This window comes from Coenobita brevimanus, chromosome 101 (assembly GCF_032717465.1).
Source record: "Coenobita brevimanus isolate Jiangsu-jjx chromosome 101, ASM3271746v2, whole genome shotgun sequence".
Lineage (NCBI taxonomy): Eukaryota > Metazoa > Arthropoda > Malacostraca > Decapoda > Coenobitidae > Coenobita > Coenobita brevimanus.
Window position 1 is genome coordinate 1788472 of NC_137054.1, and position 23277 is coordinate 1811748.

At 41.8% G+C, this 23277-nt stretch overlaps 1 protein-coding gene across 1 annotated transcript in view; it reads right to left on the reverse strand.

Moving 5' to 3' along the window:
- Positions 1-3859: 3859 nt before the first annotated feature.
- The window catches only part of LOC145414886 (photoreceptor-specific nuclear receptor-like), a 38968-nt gene continuing 19550 nt past the window's right edge, over positions 3860-23277 (reverse strand). The window contains exons 4-8 of the mRNA XM_080284303.1: positions 19771-19866; positions 5945-6037; positions 5114-5245; positions 4532-4749; positions 3860-4009 (exon numbers count right to left, since the gene is read on the reverse strand). Coding sequence (XP_080140429.1) covers positions 3860-4009; positions 4532-4749; positions 5114-5245; positions 5945-6037; positions 19771-19866 — 689 coding nt within the window. The remainder of the gene's footprint in view (positions 4010-4531; positions 4750-5113; positions 5246-5944; positions 6038-19770; positions 19867-23277) is intronic.

The following is a 23277-nucleotide window of genomic DNA, read 5'->3' on the forward strand; positions in this document are numbered from 1 at the left end:
TTAAGGTTAACTATATTATTTTGACAGTGACACACACACACACACACACACACACACACACACACACACACACACACACACACACTTTCTCTCTCATGAATTGTCTTGTTTCCTTACTGTGTTTGTACTGGTAGTTAATATGATCATTTTCTCCCATATATGCGTCAGTGTATCCCTCTCTCCTCATGTATCCTTCCTGCTTGGCCTTTGAGAAACTGGGAAAAACAAACAAAGAGAAAAAAGAGAGAGAGAGAGACTTGCACGGATTTTTCAGTATCCCTGCACTAATTCATCATTTCCATGCACCACAAATATGAATACAACAAAATCCAAGAATTATCTATGTCAGTATGATGGAGTGTGTGGTGAAATGCTGAAGCATGGGGGAGAAATAGTAGTAGAATGGATGTGGAACATGTGCAGATTGGCCTGGGAGGAAGGTAGAGTCCCGGAGGATTGGAAGTCAGGTATAATTATTCCCTTGTACAAAGGAAAAGGGGAAAAAGAAGTGTGTGGTAATCATAGGGGCATTCGTCTTCTTAGTATAATAGGAAAAGTGTATGGTAGGATACTTATTGACAGAGTTAGAGAAAGAACAGAGGAATTAGTTGGAGAAGAACAGGGAGGCTTTAGGAAGGGAAAAGGTTGTGTAGATCAGATATTCATTCTCAGATCTTTAGTGGAAAAGTTTCTAGAGAAGGGAAAGAAGTTGTATGCGGCTTTCATGGATTTGGAGAAAGCATATGACAGGGTGGATAGACTAGGATTGTGGAAAGTGTTAAGAATATATGGAGTAGATGGGAAGTTGTTGAATGCTGTGAAGAGTATGTACGATGGTGCGAAGGCTGCAGTGCGTGTGGATGGTGAACTAAGTGAATTTTTCTCTTTGAAAGTTGGGTTGAAACAGGGATGTGTCATGTCTCCATGGTTGTTCAATCTGTACATGGATGGGGTAATAAAAGAGGTACAAGGTAGGGTAGTGGATGTTGGAGTGGCCCTGGTGAGAGAGGATAGTGTTTGGAAACTCCCTGTGCTGTTGTTTGCAGATGATACTGTGTTGTTGAGTGAAGACGAAGGGGAGCTGCAAGGCTTGGTGGATGAGTTTGGGAGAGTGTGTAAGAAACGGAATCTAAAGGTGAATGTAGGGAAGAGTAAAGTGATGGTCTTTGAGAGAGGTGAAGTCAGTGAATGTACAGCGAGGTTGGATGGTGAGGAATTGGAAAATGTGAGTACGTTTAAGTACTTGGGTAGTGTGATGAGTAAGGATGGAGGTTTGGAGGGTGAAGTGCTTGAAAGGGTACAGCAGGGAAGAAAGGTTGCTGGCTCTTTGAAAGCAGTGATAAGAAACAGGGAAGTGAGCATGGAAGTGAAAAAGTTACTACATGACAGTATTGTGATACCAACTCTAACGTACGGAAGTGAAGCTTGGACGTTGTTAGAAGGACAGAAGTCAAGAGTGAGAGCAGTGGAAATGAGTTATTTAAGAGGAGCCTGTGGAGTCACATGGAGAGACAGGCTGACGAATGAGGATATAAAGGAGCGTTGTGGTGTTGATGTGGATGTGATAGGAAGCGTTATGAGGAACATACTGAGGTGGTTGGCCATGTGGAGAGGATGGAGGGTGAAAGACTGACGAAGAGAGTGTATGTCAGTGAGGTGGAGGGGGAAAGAGGGAGGGGGAGGCCGAGGATGAGATGGAGGGATGGGGTGGAGAGGTATATGAGAGAGGGGGATGTGAGTTGGGAGCAGGGGAGTGAAATGGCGGGGGACAGGGCGACTTGGAGGCGATTTGTTTGTGGCCACCCCAAACGGGACTGAGGCGTCTGGCAATAGATAGATAGATAGATGGATAGTAATTCGTAGATGGAAGAGGGAAGAATATAATACGCATCAGTTCAAGAAGTTCTTCAAGAAACATATTGCATGAAAACTGAAAATATTAGAATCAACAGAGACTGAACCTTTAATATTACTGTCTGCACCTTTACTTTAACTGTTTGCATCCTTAATTTTACTGTTTCCACCTTTAATTTTATTGTTTCCACCTTTATTTTTACTTTTGCCCTAATATCTAACAGGTGAGCGTGAGGATATTATTTAGCAGAAGCCACAAGGGGAAGTCAAGAATTGGGAAGTGTTTTCTTTTTATATTTCATCATTTTGCTAGTACTTCTAACACTTCCGTCGCTAATGACCCCCTTAATGACACTGAGGACGGCGTAATGACCTCCAGGGGGGGACGAGGAAGGAGTTAATTTGCGACGGAAGTCATAGAAGTGTCAACAAAAGGTGAGAAGTAAACAGAAAACGCATCAAACTGCTTGAATTCCAGTCATGGCTTCTGCTCACTAATTACCTGGCGTAATTGACAAGAGACAACACGAATAAAAAAATAAACACGGAAAAAACAGAATTACAAGGTCGCTTAACTTATAGCACATTATCAAGTGTGTTTTATCCCTACAAATGAATTATCCATATATACATTAGGTTTATAGTTTGCTTGCTTTCATGTAAGGGAACTGGGTCACTCTTATAACGTAAATACAAAGGCCTAATTCCCACCAATAATAGCTATCTTCCATCTCACAGCAGGCAAAAAAGAAAAAAAAATATTGCCTCTGGGTAAGACAAAATGCACCACAAAAATCGACATACCATCTTATACACATGAGAATATACGTGTCAGCCTGACATACTGAGGTTATATCAGACGTCGGTGGGTAATACTACACTTCTAATGCTAGTATGAGTAAGATTAATGCCAAAGATCTACGCATATTCAGCCACTGTACACCTACACAAATATGTACAGAATTATACAGACTTCTAATATCATCTACACCCTCTAGGCACTTCACCGCGTTTATGTGGAATTGCGCACGTAAAAAAATCTTGTAAATTAAATGTAAAAAAAATGACAACAAGGGTAACCAAAGTCGCTATGGGGGAAAACATGTAAATGATTAAATAAATGCATGTGAATAAAAAAAAAAAATAGGAATGTAAAAAATAAAAAAACACAGTGAGGACGTAAACAAATTAACTGCCAAAATTTTGTCTTTTTCCTTACCTTATTATCAGGAAACAAAAAGGTAAATAAAAGAACTGTGGATATAAAAAAAAAAAGCTCAGATGAATTTCGAGGAACAGAAAATGGATAGAAAGAAAAAAAAAAAGAGGAGGAGAGAAAATTTAGGGAAGAGGGAAACAAAGAGAATATGAGAAAGAACAAGAAAAAAATCGCGACAAAAAAAGCTTAAACGAAACTGAGAAAACGTAATTAAAAAAAAAAAATTAGATGGGTAACTAACCTAAAAATAAACAAAACTGAAAGTGCCTGCCTTCCCACACGCAACTCATGGCGCTGCGAGGAGAGCTGCAATGATGAGGGGCGGAGTGTGGGGCGGGGCGGTGGCGAGGGCTGGGGCGAGGGCAGCGGTGAGGGCGGGGCGGGGCAGGCGGTGCAGCGAGGCCACCAGCAGGAGTAGGTTGGAGGGGCGTAGAGGGTCGCGTGGGCGGGAGGCTGCAGAGTGGGCTTGTAGGGCTGCCTGGGCTCTCTCCTGAAGGGCTGTGATCAGTACTTGGCCCTCTGACGATAGCCCGGGCTCTGGGGGGGAGGGGGAGGGAGTTATCATCATCATCACTACTGTAAACGTCATCTTTGTTATCACCATCATCGTTATTGATAGCACCGTCATAGTCTTCATCATTATCATCATCACATCACCAGCATCCATTACATCATTATTTTCGCAACCACAGAAATCATCATTCACCCATAATAATAATAATAATAATAATAATAATAATAATAATAACAATCACACAAAATGGGAGACAGTAAAATCCGTGCATACTAACGTGATCTTAGCAGTATGACAGCGGAGAGTAGTGTGAGCTCAGTCGGATCCAAGGAGTACTGTCGACACATCCTAAGGGCTCCCGTCACCTCCCTCATGCCTTCCTCATCGTCACACTTCACACTACCACCACCGCCACTACCACCCTGTAAGACCACGTTATATGTTAAGAAGCATCACTATTCTGTATCCCATTTGATCATCGTTTTTACCATCTTTCTAACCTGCATCATCATCACCATCATCAACAACATCAACATTAGCATCAACATTTTCCTAACATACTTCATCAATATCATCATCATGACCTTTTCACTCTGATAATTCACTGGATGGGTAGTACACACACACACACACACACACACACACATTCTTATATTTTCTCACATTAATTCTTACATTCTTCCACTCACATTCTCACAACCATACTCAATCACATATATATATTTCCACATTCACAGCCGATGCTTTATTTCAGTTCATTCTTACTTCATCCGGGCGATTTTATTCAATTTAAAAAAGAACTGACAGATTAAAAGGGTTTATGAAAGCTATACAAATTAGCTGAATGAAACTGTTTAGGGGTAACCAGAAAAGAGAGAAAGAGAGAGAGAGAGAGAGAGAGAGAGAGAGAACACCGTAATGGAGTTATTTATAGATAGACTTACATGTCCCTCGAGGTCCAACTTGGCCTCCTCTTTAGGCTGGGGGAGCAGGGGGTGGAAAGGCGAGGATGAGGCTGCGTGGAGGAGGAGGAGGTGAGGCCAGGCACGTGTGAGGAGGAGGAGGAGGTCGTATGAGGGAAGGGGTGAGAGGTAGGGTGAGATGCGGGCCTGCCTCACTATACACCCCAGCACCTGCACCACGTCGTCATCCTTCACCACACCTGCGAGAGAGGAACAGGTGATAGTATTATCATCATCGCCGTCGTCATCGTCGTCGCCGTCGTCATTGCATAAAACCACCGTCATCATCATCAGCATCATCACCACCATCATCATAATCTTTTTTTCCCCTTAAACATACGAGCTTTAAGGGTCCAGAAACAAGAACAGAAATAATAAAAATAAAAAACTAAGAAGAATGACAAAAAGTATTAAAAGTCTAAGGAAATACTAAATAATAAATACATAGAAAAGCAAAAATACTGAAAATACTAACGTCAACGCTAAAAAAAAAAAAAAATTAAAAAAGCAAAATAAATAATACTAAGCAAAAAAAAAAAAAAAATGAAATCTTCAAAAACCTACCATTATTTGTCCAGTCTTGGGGGACGGGACGCACAGCACTGAAGGCGGAGGTGTGGTGGTGGAGGCGGTGAGGCAGGTGAGGTGGAGGTAGGAAGTGCGGAAGGAAGGGTGGAGCCAGAAGGGGGCTGGAGGCTGGATAAGGAGGAAGGGGGAGGGGTGGAGGAGGCAGGGGAGGGGGTAGGGCTGAGGTGGGTGTGAAGTACGGGCTTGTAGTGGCTAAAAGAGATGCCAACCTGTTAAAAAAAAAAACAATATTATTATCGTTATCGATATTATAATCAGTTTCACAAATATCATCATAAAAATCTCATCAGAATCATTAATATCTATATCATCTTCCTTCTTCTCTGCCTCTTCTTCTTCCTCCTCCTCCTCCTCCTCCCATCATCATCATCATCATCATCATCGTTAACATCATAATTTTCTTTATAAATATCATCATCACTGTCATCATGCTGTTAATATACTGTACTAATACTAAAATATAAATTCCGTGGAGAGGATCTAGAAAAAAAAAAAGTATTGAAGCACCATTACGCACACTGTTTTCATTGCCATAACTATCACTATCACCATCCCATAAAACACCCACAACACCACAAACACACAAACATACTCACGAAAAAGACTTAGTATCCGTGAGGCCCAAATGTCTAGTCAGAACCGGGGTGAGGTCAGGCAGGGGAGAGGGGAAGGGGAAGGGAAGCTTGCACGAACGGTGAGAAAACGCGGGGAAGACCGGAGGACCAGGAGGAGGGGGAGGGGGAAGTGGGGGAGGCAGGGGAAGGGAGGAGGGAGGAGGGACGAGGGTCGAAGCGCCAGAGTTCGAACCAGGAGCATCGGGACTGGAACAGGTGGTCACGGGAGGCTGGGGTTGTTGCTGCTTAAGTTTGGGCTTCCTGGGTCCTCTCTCTTCCTGCACGGCTGTAATATAAATGAAAACAGAAATACAAAAATGATGGCGAATAACAAATACTGTTGACAAAAACTATTGCTGCTTCATTTTACGTTTTCTGAACTTTTTTTTTTTTTCCATCCCTACACGACTGCAATTAGCAAAAATGGGGGGGAGGGGAAAGCAGATGAAAGTGAAAAATAACTAGTAAGAAAGTATGTGCTGACAGAAGGGTACTGTGTATACTTTCATTTGACTGCATAATTATATTCGCCCCCTACCGGTTTTTCCAGTGATACACACGTTGGTCCATAAAAAAATCTCTTCCACTCCACTGGGCGAACACGCCAAACCCACGCCCAAACCAGCAGACTGAGCCGCTCCCTCCACAGAAGATACCATCAGCGGAGTTTCAAGTACAGTTCATGGACTACCCTGTATATAGACTGACACTCACGAAGTTGTTTATACTGTATAATACGTACTTTCACATGCGAAACTTTTTCTACAGACATTTTCCCCAGTCGTACTCACTGGCATGGGGAAGAGTTAATGCTAACTTACTCTCGCTCCGAGGAGAAAGTCTGGTCTTGCAATGGACCAAATTTGAACTGAGACGCTGGTACTGATATACAGCGAACTTTTATCAGGGCCGTCACCAGGCGATTTGTTTAGAATTTCTAGCAGTCATATGGACGATGAGAAAACCATACAACAATGGCAAAGCATAATACGAAAAGCTAATCGCCGAGGAAGAGGTGGTAGAAAGCCTCTTAAGCCCACAAGAATACCACTTGTAATCTGGTTTTGCAGCTGGAATGCACGTTTTTCTTTCCTCGGTAATACGATACGGCTTTCATCTGGCAACAATTACATCGCGCTATCTGGCAACTACTGTGGCTTCGTAAAGTCTAGATTAACTTTAATATCATTTAAACTACAAGCGAAACACTGTCACTGAAGTTAAATGGATGAGTTAACCAAAAGCATGAGAATGAACAATTATTTGTTTCAATTCTCACACGATACTGCGACAACTTGCGTTAGTTTGTGTAGCATGGGAGAACACTCGGGTAGTGAAGAGGCCGATGATGCTTTATCCAACCCATGCAGCTCAAAAAGTCTCCTGTGAGCTAAGCAAAATCGCATGGAGAGAGACAGAGAGAGAGAGAGAGAGAGAAAAAAAAGAAAGCTTCATCATAATGAAGAGAAGAGGAAAGAGTGTATTGCGTCATGTTACTACGATCACTTATCTCGTTCTGCCTCCATTATTTTCATCTCATTCGAACTTGCAAGAACGTACTATTATTGTTTGTTTCAAAGCTCCTTTTTTCCACATAAAAACAATATCCCGAGCTTTGCAAAATTTAATAGTTATGAGACGAAAAGGAAAAAAAAACTTCGAAAAATGCAAATGAGATATCTGGAGATATTGGCATCTCTCCCACGTTAGCCCATACCCAAAACAGTCTTGGCATTGTTTTAGTGGTGGGTGCACGTGTTTTCGTAACGGGACGTTGACGCTCCTGTGTAGCTGATTAAACTGGAAGAACTAACTACTCAGCTTAGCCCTTGCAATGTTAAGTACGATCTGCAGTGATAAGTGAGATCTCTGTGAATATCCGATTTGCAACGGAAGTGAAATAAAGAAAAACTGTACCAAACTAGAGATAACATCCATAATAGTGTCAACACATAGCCCCCTTGTGTAGTTGGAACTTAATTAGTACCGTAATAATTTAATGTGCATAAATGAGAGTGATATCCGATTTGCAACGGAAGTGAAATTAGGAAAAACCGTACCAAACTAGAGACAACATCCATAATTGTGTCAACACCTCTCTGTCTTGTGTAGTTGGAACTTAATTAATACCGTAATAATTTAATGTTCATAAATGAGAGTGAGGTATAAGCTTCCAGTTCATCACTACGTTCGCTAAAGTACCTTGTGAAGTAAATTAATAAGGAAGAAGGAACAGGGAAGTGAAAACAGCCCACCTTAAAACACGGCATGCGACGGGGACATTGAGAGGACCTGTGCAGGATAACCAACGAACAGTCTTGGTTTCGGTACATCTTAAGTTAGTGGTAAGTAAAAACCGCAACATGTTATTGCTACAGCCTTTTTAGATTATAAAAGAGCCTCAGTTGGTGGTATGTCTGTCTCGTATGTGTCGGCGTGAATATTACGTTTCACCTTAGATATTATAACTAAGCTATATCGCATGCGCAAATACAGCAGTAAGCAAATCTGCAGGAAATGAATCTTAGCTCCAGCCAGTATGATGTAGCGGAGAGGCCTGAATGTAGGTTGAGAAACGATGATCACATCGTTACAGTTAAGGTGAATTTTACTGGGAAGGACAAGAAAATAATATTCCTATGGCTTGTGCTTCTTGCCAACAAGTTTAAGATGCATTTTTTTTTCTTTTTTTCTTTTTTTACCGTATTATTGTTGATTATTTTGCTCATCCAGGCGGCAAGCCCTGGATACTCCATCGTTGAGATAGTAGGCTACAGATGTCTTGAGGTTGCGATTTTGATTTTTTTTTTCCAACTCGGCTCCGGGATCATGAAGGGAAACCTTTGACATATTAAGATCTCACCTTAAGGCTAGATGTAGGTATATTTATAGCTTACGGGAATGGTGTTGAGTCTATTACACCTTCTCCCCCCCAAAAAAAAAAATATATATATTGGACAGAAAGAGTTTGGAAATGTATAGGCCTAGTGGCCGGGAGCAATTTGCTAGACAGATTTTGCTAGCTCGTGATGTTCCATATTTTTTGGCAGATGACTAATATTACGTCTGTCAGCATCCTGTACATGTTTTGGTGCAAAGTGCTGCAGCTGGGGTTGTTAATAGCTGATAAGAGATGTACACGTTTAAGCAAATGCAAGGGAGCCACCTATATCATTTGTTTTTGACACCAAATTAGTATATTGTGTTCTACAGCTTTATCTAGTTATAAAAGCTGATGCTCATTGCAACCTACAGTACAGTACGTCACGCAAATTTTCCTACCGTAATCTAAGAAAGATAATACCAACAACAAGGAAGAAAACAAAGTCCATTTGGGAAGTTTTATAGCTTAAGTGCCATCACAAATTAAAGCAGTATACCCTTTAACACAGAGACGCACTAAATCCTCCTAACACCCACTATAATCCTTTGAAAATAGACTACAATCCCACCTACTTAGCGCGGCCACGCCATCTATCGCGTGAGTAAGGGAGTTCACATGTCAATATTTGATCCGGGTGCACGGGGAAGGGGATCAGAATCGCTTGGCTGAGTTAATATTTGATCCTCTTATTGCCCGACGCCGATGCTAAGTGTAAGTGCGGCAGATTAACAGGAATTCAAGTACACATTACAGTCTGTGTGTGTGTGTGTGTGTGTGTGTGTGTGTGTGTGTGTGAAAGATGTTTGGTGATTTAGGGCACCTAGTTTAAGATATAGGTTAGGGTGAGATGTGTTGACCAATCACCTCAGTCAACATGAAGGAGTAATATTCTTCTTAGTAAGCTCCCTATAGAACCTCGTCTTTTCTGTTATTTCTGCTTAGGAAACGTTAATTTTCTCTAGTAGGCTATATAATGTAAGCAGGATGTGTCGGTGTCCAAAAGTCCAAAGGAACATACGAGAGCGTCTTAAAAATGCTATATGGTACGATGATATGATGATTTTTTTCTTGTAGGCCTACGTAACTTCTACAAACGATGCTGATGCTGGAAAGTATGACAAGCACAATGAAATATTTGTGCCTATCCACTATCCATTTTTTCCCCCATCAGGAGTGTATGGGCTCGGGGCTATGATACTTAGTTCCGGCCTTTTTGGGAGGGTTACCAGCCTCGCACGCCCGTGAGTGGTACTATGTGAGTAGTAAACCCCAGCCACCTCTCAGATGCAAACCCTAAGTCCCGTTTGGTTAGAGCGCCTTAACCCACCAAACCACAGCTCAACATGGAGGTGTTACAGGAAACCATTTGGCTCGTCAATTAGTGAAGTCACCTGAAGTTTGGCATGCTTAGGTCGAGTTAGTGGATGGATGAAAATATTTAGTTGTAATGTTGCAACTGAATCGCTGCGAGAACTGCTTAGGCATCTGTTAATGCCACAATAACACATGCCTCAAGAACCACACCAAGCCAGTACAAAGGTATATCCGTTATACTCCCACAAGATGACTATAAACACAACTTACACTACCTCTACTATATTCATAGCAGTTATTCAGGCAAATTGAGTTGGGTTTACGACGCTCAGTCTTGTGTGTAAAGGTTCTGTTAACTTTGCTTTGGAAGATAATCAGTGAGTATCTGCCATGCTAAATATGATACGGATTAGGCGTAAAGGTAAAAATTTCTGTGCAACATAATCTTATAATGAAAAGTACAATCTTGAACGTAAGTCTCCATAAATGTTGAACTGCTGCTTGTATTTTCGCAGTGCCTTTCCGTACCGGATTTCATATGTCCTTTCTCTTTAAGCCTTTGTAAACAGTTTTATTTCACGAGACAAGTTTCTTCACCTGTAGGAAACCTCGGTCGGATAAGGGTTCACGGCTTATCTATTTATTTGTTTTATTTATTTATTTGTATATTTACTGAATACTCGGTCGCTTAAAAAAATGGCAGTTCAGTGGTACAGCCTCCACTTAAGGTGAAAATGTTCATGCACCTTCGTACGAAAAGTGCATCGTCGTGTCAGGTGTATCGTACTCACCTTGCCTAATAGTCGTACACGCCCATAATAATATTGCTTGTAGTGTTAATGGTATAGTACACACACACACACACACACACACACACACACACACACACACACACATACGGGGTTAATCACATGCAGGTTGGCATAAAAATCGCAGGTGTGTTGGCAGTTTAATAGACGGTGGCCCTTGCAGGGTATTGTTACGATAATCCCGCGTATCGTGATGGGCGAGATGTTGGGTAGGGCGGGGCGGCAGCGAAGAGGGAGGGTGTGGTGCTGCCCGCCGTACAATTCAGTAAAGAAAACCATAGTTCGGCCTAGGAAAACGTATCTAAAGGTGCGGCCACACTTGATTCATGTGACCGAGAAGATGAAACGAAGCACCGGGTTAGAGCTGCTGCAGAATCTAAGTCGACGGACCCCTGAGCCTCCTTTCCTCCTGGCGGTCACACGTATGGGGCATTGGAGGTCGCACCAGAATGTTCAGCGTTCAGTGTATGGGGAAAAAATATCATTGATTGTGTAGTTTACAGGAAAAAGATATTGAAGGTATTGGTGATTGTGTGTATTATCGGGATATAGGGATGTGATGATGATGATGATGATGGGGAGATTATCTAATGATGATTGTGTTGGGGGGGTGTAAAAAGATACCTAATTCCCACTGATAAGATTGTGGGCCAGTTAGCCTATAGCAGTTACGCGAAAAATATCTGTGTTGATAATGTGAAATGTGGGGACAAACTGTTATTGATTGGATTGTAGAGAAAAATATCGGATAACTTGCTTTCCTCTCTCTCTCTCTCTCTCTCTCTCTCTCTCTCTCTCTCTCTCTCTCTCTCTCTCTCAGCTACCATTTGATAATACCGAATTTTATGGAACAGGAATGGTCGAGGAAGATGGGAATTAAGTGCAATTATGAGCATGAGTGGAGCTGAGAATGAATCGCACTCTCTAAGCCGATAAAAGTACCGTAACCTATTATCGGATTCCCCCCGATTTTTTGTCGCGTCAATGATTTTTTGATGTGAGAAAGAAAAAGTCAGTATCGTAAATATCGAACTTTGAATTTTTTACATGGGAAGCTGTGTGTGTGTGTGTGTGTGTGTGTGTGTGTGTGTGTGTGTGTGTGTAGTTACAGAAGGGGCGGCTGATGAATGAGGCATGCAGTACTTTATGTAGGCAAGGTGGTGATGGGAAGGTGAGTGTGTGTGTGTGTGTGTGTGTGTGTGTGTGTGTAAAAAAGTGTACATCGGCGTGTACGTGCTTGCAAATACGTGAACAAATTACAGTAAAACAAGTAGTCTACTATCAATACACCTACTCAGAAAACTGCAAGGTGTTCTCCCCATCATCTTTCTGTTCCCACTGTTATATCTTCCCTATCCCTTCCTCCCCCCCTCCCCCCATCTCTTCTTGCCCTTCCTAAAATTAATGTGGTGGAGGGGAGTGGGGATTAACCTTCACTTGTATACCTGCAATACTTATGTGTAAGAAGCAAATTGATGGGGGAGAAACTGCACGCAACACTGACTATGCATCTACGGATTAATCATTTTGCTACTTCGGGTCTATCCTCACCTGAATATAATCGTCTGCCGGAAACCAGAGCAATAAGATAATAATAATAATAATAATGATGATAATAATAATAATAATAATAATAATTAATAATAATAATTATAATAATAATAACGTGGTGCAGTGGTTAGAGCCAGTTTAAGGGTTATTATTAGCTGTATTTTTTTTTCTATCGCTTCTTGTCTTTACAACTGCCGAAGAAGGAAGTGAAGACCCACCAACACTCACAACTGTCTTTGCTGAGTAACGTGGATATTCGTGAGGATTTGGTTTACTCTTCTTCATCGTATCATCCTTAAAACTGCAGTCAAGATCCTGTTCCTGGTTTTCGTCTGTGTATCTCTCTTACGATAATATGGAAGATTCCCTCCCTGGTGGATCATTGCAAGACTACGTATCTAAGACACTCCTATAGTTCTCCGGCACAGCCACTTCAAGATTCCTGCCTTTCAGTAAGATGGACTTGAGTTCAGACCTTATTGTTGAAGGAAGTCGTGTTATTCATTATGTTTTGCTGTGAATCGGAAAGCGTATACAGCAAATATTTCATGGTTTTACAGATAATTCTTATTTATGATAGTTACCAGGTACAGTACATAATACAACACGTTTTTTTTTGGATGATTACCGTAACCACTCGTTATTACTATTCATTAGTTCTGTACCGGTATATTTTTATGGATATGGTAAAAGATTGCTTCAGCTTGTGTGTGTGTGTGTGTGTGTGTGTGTGTGTGTGTGTGTGTGTGTGTGTCTGTGTGTGTGTGTATGTGTGTGTGTTTTAAGTGAAAGAAAGGAAAGCTCGACGCTAGTGTAGATTTGGGAGGGAACAAAGTACACATTTGCTACATGGGTGACTGTGCAAGCCAATGAATAATAAACAGGGCAGAATTAATGTAGAAAACTGTCACTCCGACATACGGTACACGTGAGATATGCTTCTGTAGGCTACCCCACATGTACTTCACTAATACAACAGAATAACAAACAGATTAACACATGAGACTGAGAATATCTTTTTAATATATATTCATGCTACCACCAGACGATTTTCCTCAGCTTCGGAGAGCGCCATGATATTGAAGGAGTGAGTAAAACCTATACCTAACCCCTCCAGTTCGAATAACTCTCATCCAAGGTTTATAAAATCGTCTGGGGATAGCAAGAATAGGGAGGTAAATTATGATATCGTATAAACCATTCAAAAGTGGCTTTATATCGCATGCATGGTCCAAAATTGAAGGCATTATTTGTGTTTATGCTTCTGAACACGTGTACATGATTTACGAAACTGCAATATAACACCAGTTTTGCTTACCCAGTTGCCGTATTGAGGCTTTGTGAGGGTTAATAGGGAGGTTAGTGAACACGTGCATGGGTGGGAGTCCCTGGAGAGGCTGGGGGTAGGATGCCGAAGGGGTGAGGGAGAAATAGAGAGGTGAGGGAGGGATGAGGGAGAACTAGAAAGAGGGATGGGTGAGAAGGGCATGTCAGGGACTGTTGAGGGAGGGAGAGGGGAAGGGTGAGATAAGGAACGGGTGAGGGAGGAGAATTGTGAGGAAGGAAAAGGGTGAGGAAGGGGAAGGATGAAGGAGGAAAAGGGTGAGGAATGGGAAGGGTGTGGAAGGTTGAGGGAGAGAATAAGGTGTGGAAAGGAAAATGTGAGGCAGGGTGAGAGTGAGGGACAGAAATGGTGAGGGAGAGGAAGGGTAAGGGGGAGAGAAAGAGGAAGGGCGAGGGTGAGGGAGAGGAGGGTCGGTGTGAGGTAAGCAAGGTAAGTGTGCGTGACGCTGGAATCAAACAGGTAATGAGGCATACACGTGCACCAGGTACACCAACACGTGCACAAGGCGGACTGACACGCGCGCCAGTCACATCCACACGTGTACACCTGTCACCATGCTTTCACTCACGACTAGCCAGTGTGTACAACCATTAGCACATATACCTGTAAAGAACACATTCCATACAACTTGACATTATTTTGCTACCACATTAACAACTACATGTCCTCACTCTGCTGTATAATTATGTGCTCCTTTGTTGACCCCTTAAACTTGGAAACTCGTTCTCGAAGTCTCGTACTCTTCCCTCGAGCGTTATTACGAAGTTTATATGCGATGTGATTGAACATATTTACCTTTATCGAAGTCGGGTTCACAAACTGTCCTCAATAACAGCCACGATCACATCCACGATCACACAGTCCTCCCCCCCCCACACCAGCACTCACCCACACCCATGCCCACACCCATCAGCATACCCATCGATACGTGCATAGAGCCACACAAATACACATGCCCATCGACACGTGCCCACAGAGCTTCATAAACGCACATGCCCACAAAAACACGTGCTCACAGAGCTTCACAACTGCACATACCCATCAACACGTGCACACACAGCCACACAAACGCACATAGGGTAGCTACCACCCATCGACACGTGTACACAGAGATCCATAAACGAACATGTCTGTCAACACGTGCACACAGATACATCGGCACGTGTACACACACAGCTTCACAAACGCACATACACGTGTTCGGTGTAAGTCCTTTCAGTACTGTAATTTATGGTGGGGTAATGTGTGGGGAGGGGCGGGGGGGGGGCAGGAGGGGAGTGGACAGAAGGGAGGAGGGAAGAGAGGGCATGGAGGAGAACGAACTAAGAGGGACAAAAGGAAGTATATATATACCCGGTATATATAGATAGATATAGATATAGATATATAGATAGATATATATATATATATATATATATATATATATATATATATATATTTGTGAGTTTTACGCCAGGTCCCCCTTTTTTTGGATAAGGGCTAAGGCGTTTCCCCTGGGTAGAGGACTTTGGTTTGGAGCGTGTAGCATTTTATGACCGGATGCCCTTCCTGATGTCTACCAATGACTCTCGAGTGGATTCGATCCTCCGACCCTTCGGTCAGAGCGGAGCGCTTTAATATATATATATATATATATATATATATATATATATATATATATATATATATACACGCACACACGAATATTAACGCCTTCACGACGATAAGTTATATTTAATTCTTCATATTTCCAGACAGATTTATTCAATTTCGGAGATAACGTTTTTGAAGTGATGTGAAGTATATATACCCTTCATTTCCGGTAAACCACTGGCAACTAGAATTTTTGCTGACGATAAGAAGTGAGAAAAAAAAAAATTCTTGGTATGGCATCGTCGATATGTACAGTATATAAATGGTGTCCTGTGACTGAAGCATTCTGATGAAATAGGCTAGGCCATGCAAAATAAATCGCATTGTAGAAAATGCTACGGTCTTCTTTGTCAGCGATGATCAGCCAGGTGTTGGTATCTGTAGTGGATTCATGCACAAGGCTGATTTTCAGAAGTTAGTGAAAAGAGAAACAGGAGAAGCGACAGGACTTCAGCTGTTAAATTGTACTTTCCCAGCGCTCACTCTGATTCCTCCAGCTGCAGCTACCTCCTCCACACAATCTTGCTGTTCGTACTATAATCATTTGTATCTCTTTTGTTCAGTTACTTATCACTTCCTTTTGTCTCTTCCTGGTACTACAGGATATACCGGTAGCTATATACTTTTCTTTCATGTTCTTCTATTTTAATCAGTTCTGTCATTTTGCATTTGATAGCCTGCTGCTTGTTATATTTTTCTCTTTCTGTTAGCCTCTCTCTCTCTCTCTAATATATATATATATATATATATATATATATATATATATATATATATATATATAGGCTATGCGGCTATGCACGTAGCTACCATACATACAGTATATATGGATTTATGGAGAAAGAAAGATAAATAGATAGATATATTTCTCTCAGTATTTGTCACTTACTCCCCCACCCCTTTCTTCTCCCCATTCAACCAGGTGCACCTGAGGCTCTTACCTGTGACTGGTGTAATAGCCCCCACCTCACACCTGCACCTCCTCCCCTCCCTCCCCCTCCTTTCCCCCCACTTTAATTACCCACCTGCACCCGAACCACTACTTCCTGCCACCACCCCCATCCCTTCACCTCCATTTCCCTTTCACTCCCCCCCCCCTCACCACTACACACACACACACTCATTCTTCGTCAGCCTACCTTCCACTTTCAGTTTTTTCTCTCACACTGAGTATTTTTCTTCAGTTCTCTTTCTTCTCTCTCAGATATCTCCCAGGTCCCATTTATCATTTTCCCGTGTTATCATCTTTCTTTTAATCTGTTCTCTTGTGCCCTATTAAAACTGAGAAGCATATGCCTTAAAGACCTAACATACGCTGGCAGCCGGTCTCTGTACAGCCAGGAACAAAACAATTAACCCTTCGGCACTATAGCGGCTTTGATAGCTATTTACCTGCGCCAGCGAAGTTGGAGAAAGTTGTGTATCGTACCTCTTCACCCGTGTGTGTGTGTGTGTGTGTGTGTGTGTGTGTGTGTGTTTGTGTACAACATTTCTCACAGAGTTGTTATCAGATTTCAATTGAATGTGGTGGGTAGGTGGGCAACGGGTCAAGAAGGAGTAGATTCGATATTTCATTCGTGTATGACATTTTAGCCATCAACATTTTATTCGTCTGTCTCATTCGTCCTTATATTTAATGTCGCCTATAATATTATCTCCCATTCCCTTTATTCTCCTGTATTTTATTCGTCTGTGATATTGCATTCTTAGCAATGATGTAACGTCAGGGTTGCCTCACAAGGAAGGGGCCACAAATTCCCCTTTTTACCAGCCAGAATTTCACGCCACACTGCCACTTATAGATCGGCAAACATCAACTCCTCGACCACGGAGAGTCCAGTTATATTTACACTGCCTGGGTAAATCACGTCCTGATAGAAAAATAATGTGGCTGCCTCGAGTAAAGTGCCACTCGATCAACTCTAACTGCTTTCAAACCCTTCCGTCTTGTTATTGCAGTTGAGACGATTATTTTTAAAGCCTGGGTGAGTTCTCTTGTAGTAAATATGCAGTGATAGCCATATTTAACCTCTCCAGTTCGGAAAGAGTTTGATAATAACAATAAAATCGTCCGGCGGTAGCGGAAATAAGGAGTCATTGAACTGAATTGGCTAGGGTCTTCAGTCCCTGAGGTCCATTATGCTTAATGAAATAGTTTGGGAACAGGTGACTTGTGTGCATATGAAAACGATGATAATTGGAATGAAGCCAGTAGTAGTAGTAGTAGTAGTAGTGATAGTAGGAGTAGGAGTAGTAACAACAACAATAATAATAATAACAATACTATAATAATAATAATAATAATTATAATAATAATAATAATAGAAATTGGAGGAGGAGAATAAATAATGATAATAATTATTGTGGTAGCTAGTAGTAGGAAAAAATAATGATAGTATTACGGGCCATGATAATAAAATATCCAGAAGCAGCGAAGGGTTAAATCGGAACCAAGCTTCCGTGAGCGTACTTTGCTTACATAAAGTTGCACCTCAGGTAAGGTTATTTAATCTTTCATATGAGAAAATCAGTCCAAGGGGGAGGGAGAGGACAAATAATCATTACATCAAAAATTCAAGTAGCTTTTAGAGTCCATTAGGTGCGCTTGGTGATGCGTGATTGTCAGGGGTGCGTGCGCGGGAAGAATAGGTCCACGGGCGGCCATGACTTGCTGCTATTAGTGATTTTTTTCGTAGTTTGACCTTAACAGTGGACACTAGAAACGCCTCAGCTCAACCAAAAAGATATTCATTTCAATATACCTTTACGCAAAAGTAGGAAAATAGGCTCAGAAATACGATAAAAGTAGAGATAAGTCAAACCCAAAGGCGACCAATGGCATCCGAAACGGGGCTCGGTGATCCAACATGGCCCCGTCCGCCGAACTTACACAACAACAACGAGACCTTTGCTTTTCCGTGTCCCCCTCACCCTCACCCCTTCCCCGCCAGCCACGATATTGACGAGGATCGCTAATGTATCGAGTGAAGACCTCCCGTGCCGCGGTGGAGCTTGATATTTAGGTGTTTGCTCGTGTCATAATTCAAGTGTGCTTTTGCCTCCACGGAATGGCACTCTCGGCCCTGCGACTCGCTCGGCTCGGCTACGCATTATAGTTTAGTTGTGGGCTTGACATGGAATTTTATGTTTTATGGCAGTATTATTGCTTATTCTAGTGATTCATATGTCTACGTAATTTCCTTTTTTTTTTTTTTTTTTTGGGGGGGGGTATGTTTTATTTCTGGTTTCTGTAGCCTACCCATCCTAGTCTTATTAGGAAATAGGGTGTAAGATGATGATGATAATTATGATAATGATGATGATGATGATTATGTACTAATAACTATGCTGGTTTCATAGATTATTATTATTATTATTACTTCCTTGCTTCTGATTCTTGGGTAGTTCTTATTATTCGGCTGATTCTTTGGTTTCCGGGTTACGCCAATAAAACGTGGGGGCTACTGAGTTCTCGTACTGAAGGGGCAAACTATCAGTACTAGCAACGATTTAATGTGGTCACTGAAATCCACCTATCGACTACACGTATAGAACACGATTACACGAAGATAAACATCCAGGCGCAATAATTCTCCGTAACCTGAGCAAATATTAGCAACTCTGTCCTGTACGTGGTTCAAGACAGCCATCGGAGGTAGACAAGTAAACAGCATAAAGCGGAAGTAACAGCACCAGTGAAAGAGACAGCAAAAGTAAATCGGTTATATTATCGATTGAGAGCAGAGTTTTTCGGACACGACCAGGGAAGGTTGCCAAAAAGATAGATAGTTAGAGAGAGAGAGAGAACAATTGTCTACTGTTCTCAACTATCACACAGTTTGCGTGAACAAAATACAAGAAAATGTACAGAACTAAAGAATAGGTGCTAGGGATAGAAGAATTATACCATTGTAATGAACCCACTAGTCGTAATCTTAAATCTTACGTCGTCAAAGGGAAGGCGAGATAAATTTTAAGTTTTTTATGTAACACGTATGGTAATTAGAGTTGACTTGCCTGCATCCCACATTAAACGAGTGCAGTCAGCAACGATAAAAAGACCATTTTCTTCCATTGTTTCAGGAATCGTCACATGAAATTTAAGGCCTTCCCTGCCCCCTTGGGATTTAATGTTAAGCGTATGGCCATGGATCACAGCACCTGACTTTCACCTGGACTTGCTTTACCGGCCGCTAGAACACCAGACTTCCTGGAATTATAATCGTCAGCGTTATCAGTATCCCAGCCGCAAAATCAGTCAGGTAGGATCCAAAAACAATGAAGGCAAAGGCATAAAAGTAGGAAACCATCAGAAGACATAGTCAGGTAGGATCCAGAAACAGTGAAAGCAAAGGCATAAAAGTAGGAAAGCTATCAGAAGACACAATGAGGTGGGATCCAGAAACAGTGAAGGAAAAGGCAAAACGTAGGAGAACTACGGTATCAACAGCAAAGCTACAGAAGACCCCTGAACACCCCGTACTCACCGTCTGTGTTCATGCTGACGGCGAGGCACTTCTTGAGGCGGCAGTGCGGACACCAGTTCCTACGGGCCTTGTCCACCACGCACTCACCCTTCCCAGCTGCAGAGACATGAGATAAATCAACTTATGGGGGGGCAGGGGTGTGTAGAAGGACATGAAAGCTAAAACTGAGCAAAAGTCGTCCTGAATTTAAAAAAAAAAAAAGTATATCCTACAGTTGTTCAGTTTACCTGGACACATTTAGGCTTGAGCTGAGAGGTGCATGAGGGAGGGGGGAGTGATTTGGGGGAGGGCAGTCAAATGGTGGGTGACAGAGCGACTTGGAGGCGTTTTGTCTGCGGCCACCCTTTGTGGGATTAGGGCGTCGGGCTCTAGATAGATAGATAGACATTTAAGCTTGGAAGACTGAAGGCAGGCGAAACTAGACTGGGTTACACTAATCCATAAATAACCGGTTGTATCGATGTATGAAAGATTACGAGTTGCTGTGTATGGAATCTTGTAGGTTTCCTTCACGTTTACCGTAAATTCCAAAATTCGGATTTCAGGTAAATATTCGAGATATATCAAGGTCATAATATTGAAGCAAAAACAGTAATTGAATACATCATCTGGTTCCGTCTGAGCCCTTATAGTCATTCCACACACGTCCCGCCTCCATGAATCCGCATCCACATTAATCGCCGACATTAAACATGGGGAAAGAGGTGGTCGGACGCATAGAAGTCCTTATGAAGAAGAGAATAACAGGAGGCCTTGGACCCATAACGAGTTTCTCTTGGGGTAAAGCCAGTTGAACTATGGATCGAACCAACGTGTGATAGGAAGACTCTCCCTTCCCATCCCTTCCTCTGGCAAAAAGGGCGACAGGGAAAAGACTGAAATACGCGACAGACGAACAAACTGGGAAGTTTTTATGGGAAAGACGGAGAAGGAAATAGTAAGCACTATAGCCAGTAATGTGTAAAAAGAGCATAAATAGTTGCAGAATGTATAATAAATTGATCATCTCAAGTTGTCTACATACATTTCAGTCTGTAAATAGCACTCGGTTATGGCTTAGTGTGTCGAAATACTTGCCTAGTGTGGTCGATCGTAGGTTTGGACGTGGAACCATTTGGGCTTGCTTTTCATTACTGTCAGTAGACCTAATCTTTACCGATCTGCCAAAAGGCCCTATTGAACATGCCACAAAACACACACACACACACACACACACACACACACACACACACACACACACACACACACACACACACAATTACACCAGTTCTGGTTGAGATATCCCTAGTATATCCTCGATATGGACGATAAGAAGTAACAAGCAGTGCTATGTCGGTTAAGGAAGCTCCCGGACGCCCGTAAGCGATTTATTTTACTTAATAAACCTTGGCGTCCTCTTCGGTGTTACTTATATCATTTTAATATCGCCAGGCATAAATAACGTAAGTAACGATATTATTCAGTCGTATCCAAAATAAATCGGTAAGACAGAGGTGTTAGGGACCTCCCTTAACCGCCAAGAAAACGAGCCAAGGTGTGAGGTATTTACGACTGATGGGTCTCAGGCAATGAACTGTCTTTTACGTAAAAATTAAAGTGTTTTGTAAATAGCGCGTAAAAATATAGAGAACCTGAGAGTGGCTATAGAAAGAAGTTGATTAAAAAGATAAGAGAGAGAAAGAAAGAAGAGATACAAAACACAGTGTTAGATATAGAGAAAAGGCAGAGATATAGTGTTATATAGTGAAGGCAGAAATACACAACAGAGTGTTATGTAGAGAAGGCAGAGAAACACAGCACAGTGTTACTGGTATATAGAGAAGGCAAAGATACGGAACACAGAAAACTCTAGATCATTTCGAAAATTTCCCTTGCTAGCTATATACAACTTCTCTTCAACATTACGACCGTTTTACATTTACAGTCATTTCCCCCATAAAACCTAGCACACTCTCGTCAAATTCCGGGGCAAATATCAAATGCAAATTAACTTTCCTAGCGCACGAGAGTCATGCGGGGAGAAAAACAGCCACACGCGTAGAGTCGAGAGAGCAAAAAAAGCTTGTACATACCACACGCGAGGTAGTGTAACTTCTGACCTGCTGTGCTGTGTGAGAGAGAGACCAATTTGCTTTTTCTTCCAGGTTTTTGTAATTATTATTATTTATTTTTTTTTTTTTGGGGGGGAGGTAAATGGGAGCAAGCTAGTGGATATGAAATTTATGTGATTCTGAACCCTATCAGTATGGTAACTTTTGTTTTTTTCTTTTCTTTTTTCCTTTTTCTTTAGTATATGTTTATTTCTTCTGCCAGACGATTCATACCATACTCAAGCTTCTGCAACAGGACTACCATATTTAGTTTAGAATTCCCAAATGGTGAATGGGTGATTGAGTGTTGCAGAAAACATTTTTCGAAAAATATATCGTAAGCTGAATTAAACACCTCTTCCTAAGCAATTGATTTCCCTTATTGCATCTTACTGTCCTTTTCTGTGTTACTTAAATGATTCTAATATCACCATACTCTGGATAAATAATGTACAGAATGATATCAGCCAGCCATATCCAAAAATAAATCGATCGGGAAAAGGCGGTAGGGAGCTCCTTAGACGTCGAGAATACAAGCCCAGTGCAATATCTAGCTAGTGGGTCTGGAGGGCCTGTGATTCGTAACTATAGTCGTTTCATATTAACTTGGGCTAGGTTTTTGTCCTTTTGTAGCGTATTTCACGTAGCTCAGTGGTAAAATAAGTGTTATGGTTCTACATCCTTCTTCACCGCACTTCATGACTAGCATCCTATTTTGGTATTAATCCATTGCTGCGACTCGGCATTCAGTATGGAAAGATGGCAATTTTAGGCCGTTAGAGTAAAAGGGTATCACCTCTGAAAAAAATGAGGCAGTGTTATGGCTCTTCATTCATTTCACAGCACTTCTTCATGACTAGCATCCTATTCTGGTATTAATCTATTGCTACAACTCAGCATTCAGTGTGGAGAGACGGCAGTTTTAGGCCAAGTTAGAGTAAAATGGGTAAAAGAAGACTATTATGGTTCTGCATCCGTTTCGCAGCTCTTCTTCATGACTAGCATCATATTCTGGTATTAATCTATCTGTACAACTCAACATTCAGTATGAAGAGATGGCAGTTTTAGTCCAAGTTAGAGTAAAAAGGGTATACATTTTAACTTGGGTGGTTTTTGCAAGTGATAACGCACGCTATACAGGTCCCTTCTTTGCCAGCTGGATTCCGGAGTGGGTGTTATTGAACGGCAGCGACTCGGCGGGGTTGACGATGAATTGGAACTCATAAAATCAACCTGAGTCAGTGATTAAGGCCAGGAATCGACGGGGAAGGTGGTGGCCAGGTGGTAAAGGAGTGGACTTCTGGTCATAGGATTAGATACAGGATTGAGGAATAGAGAACAGTGAAAAGAGCTGAAGTATTGATGAACATTCTTAATACTAAGCTAAAGACAACTAGATCGCGCATTTATCTTCGTT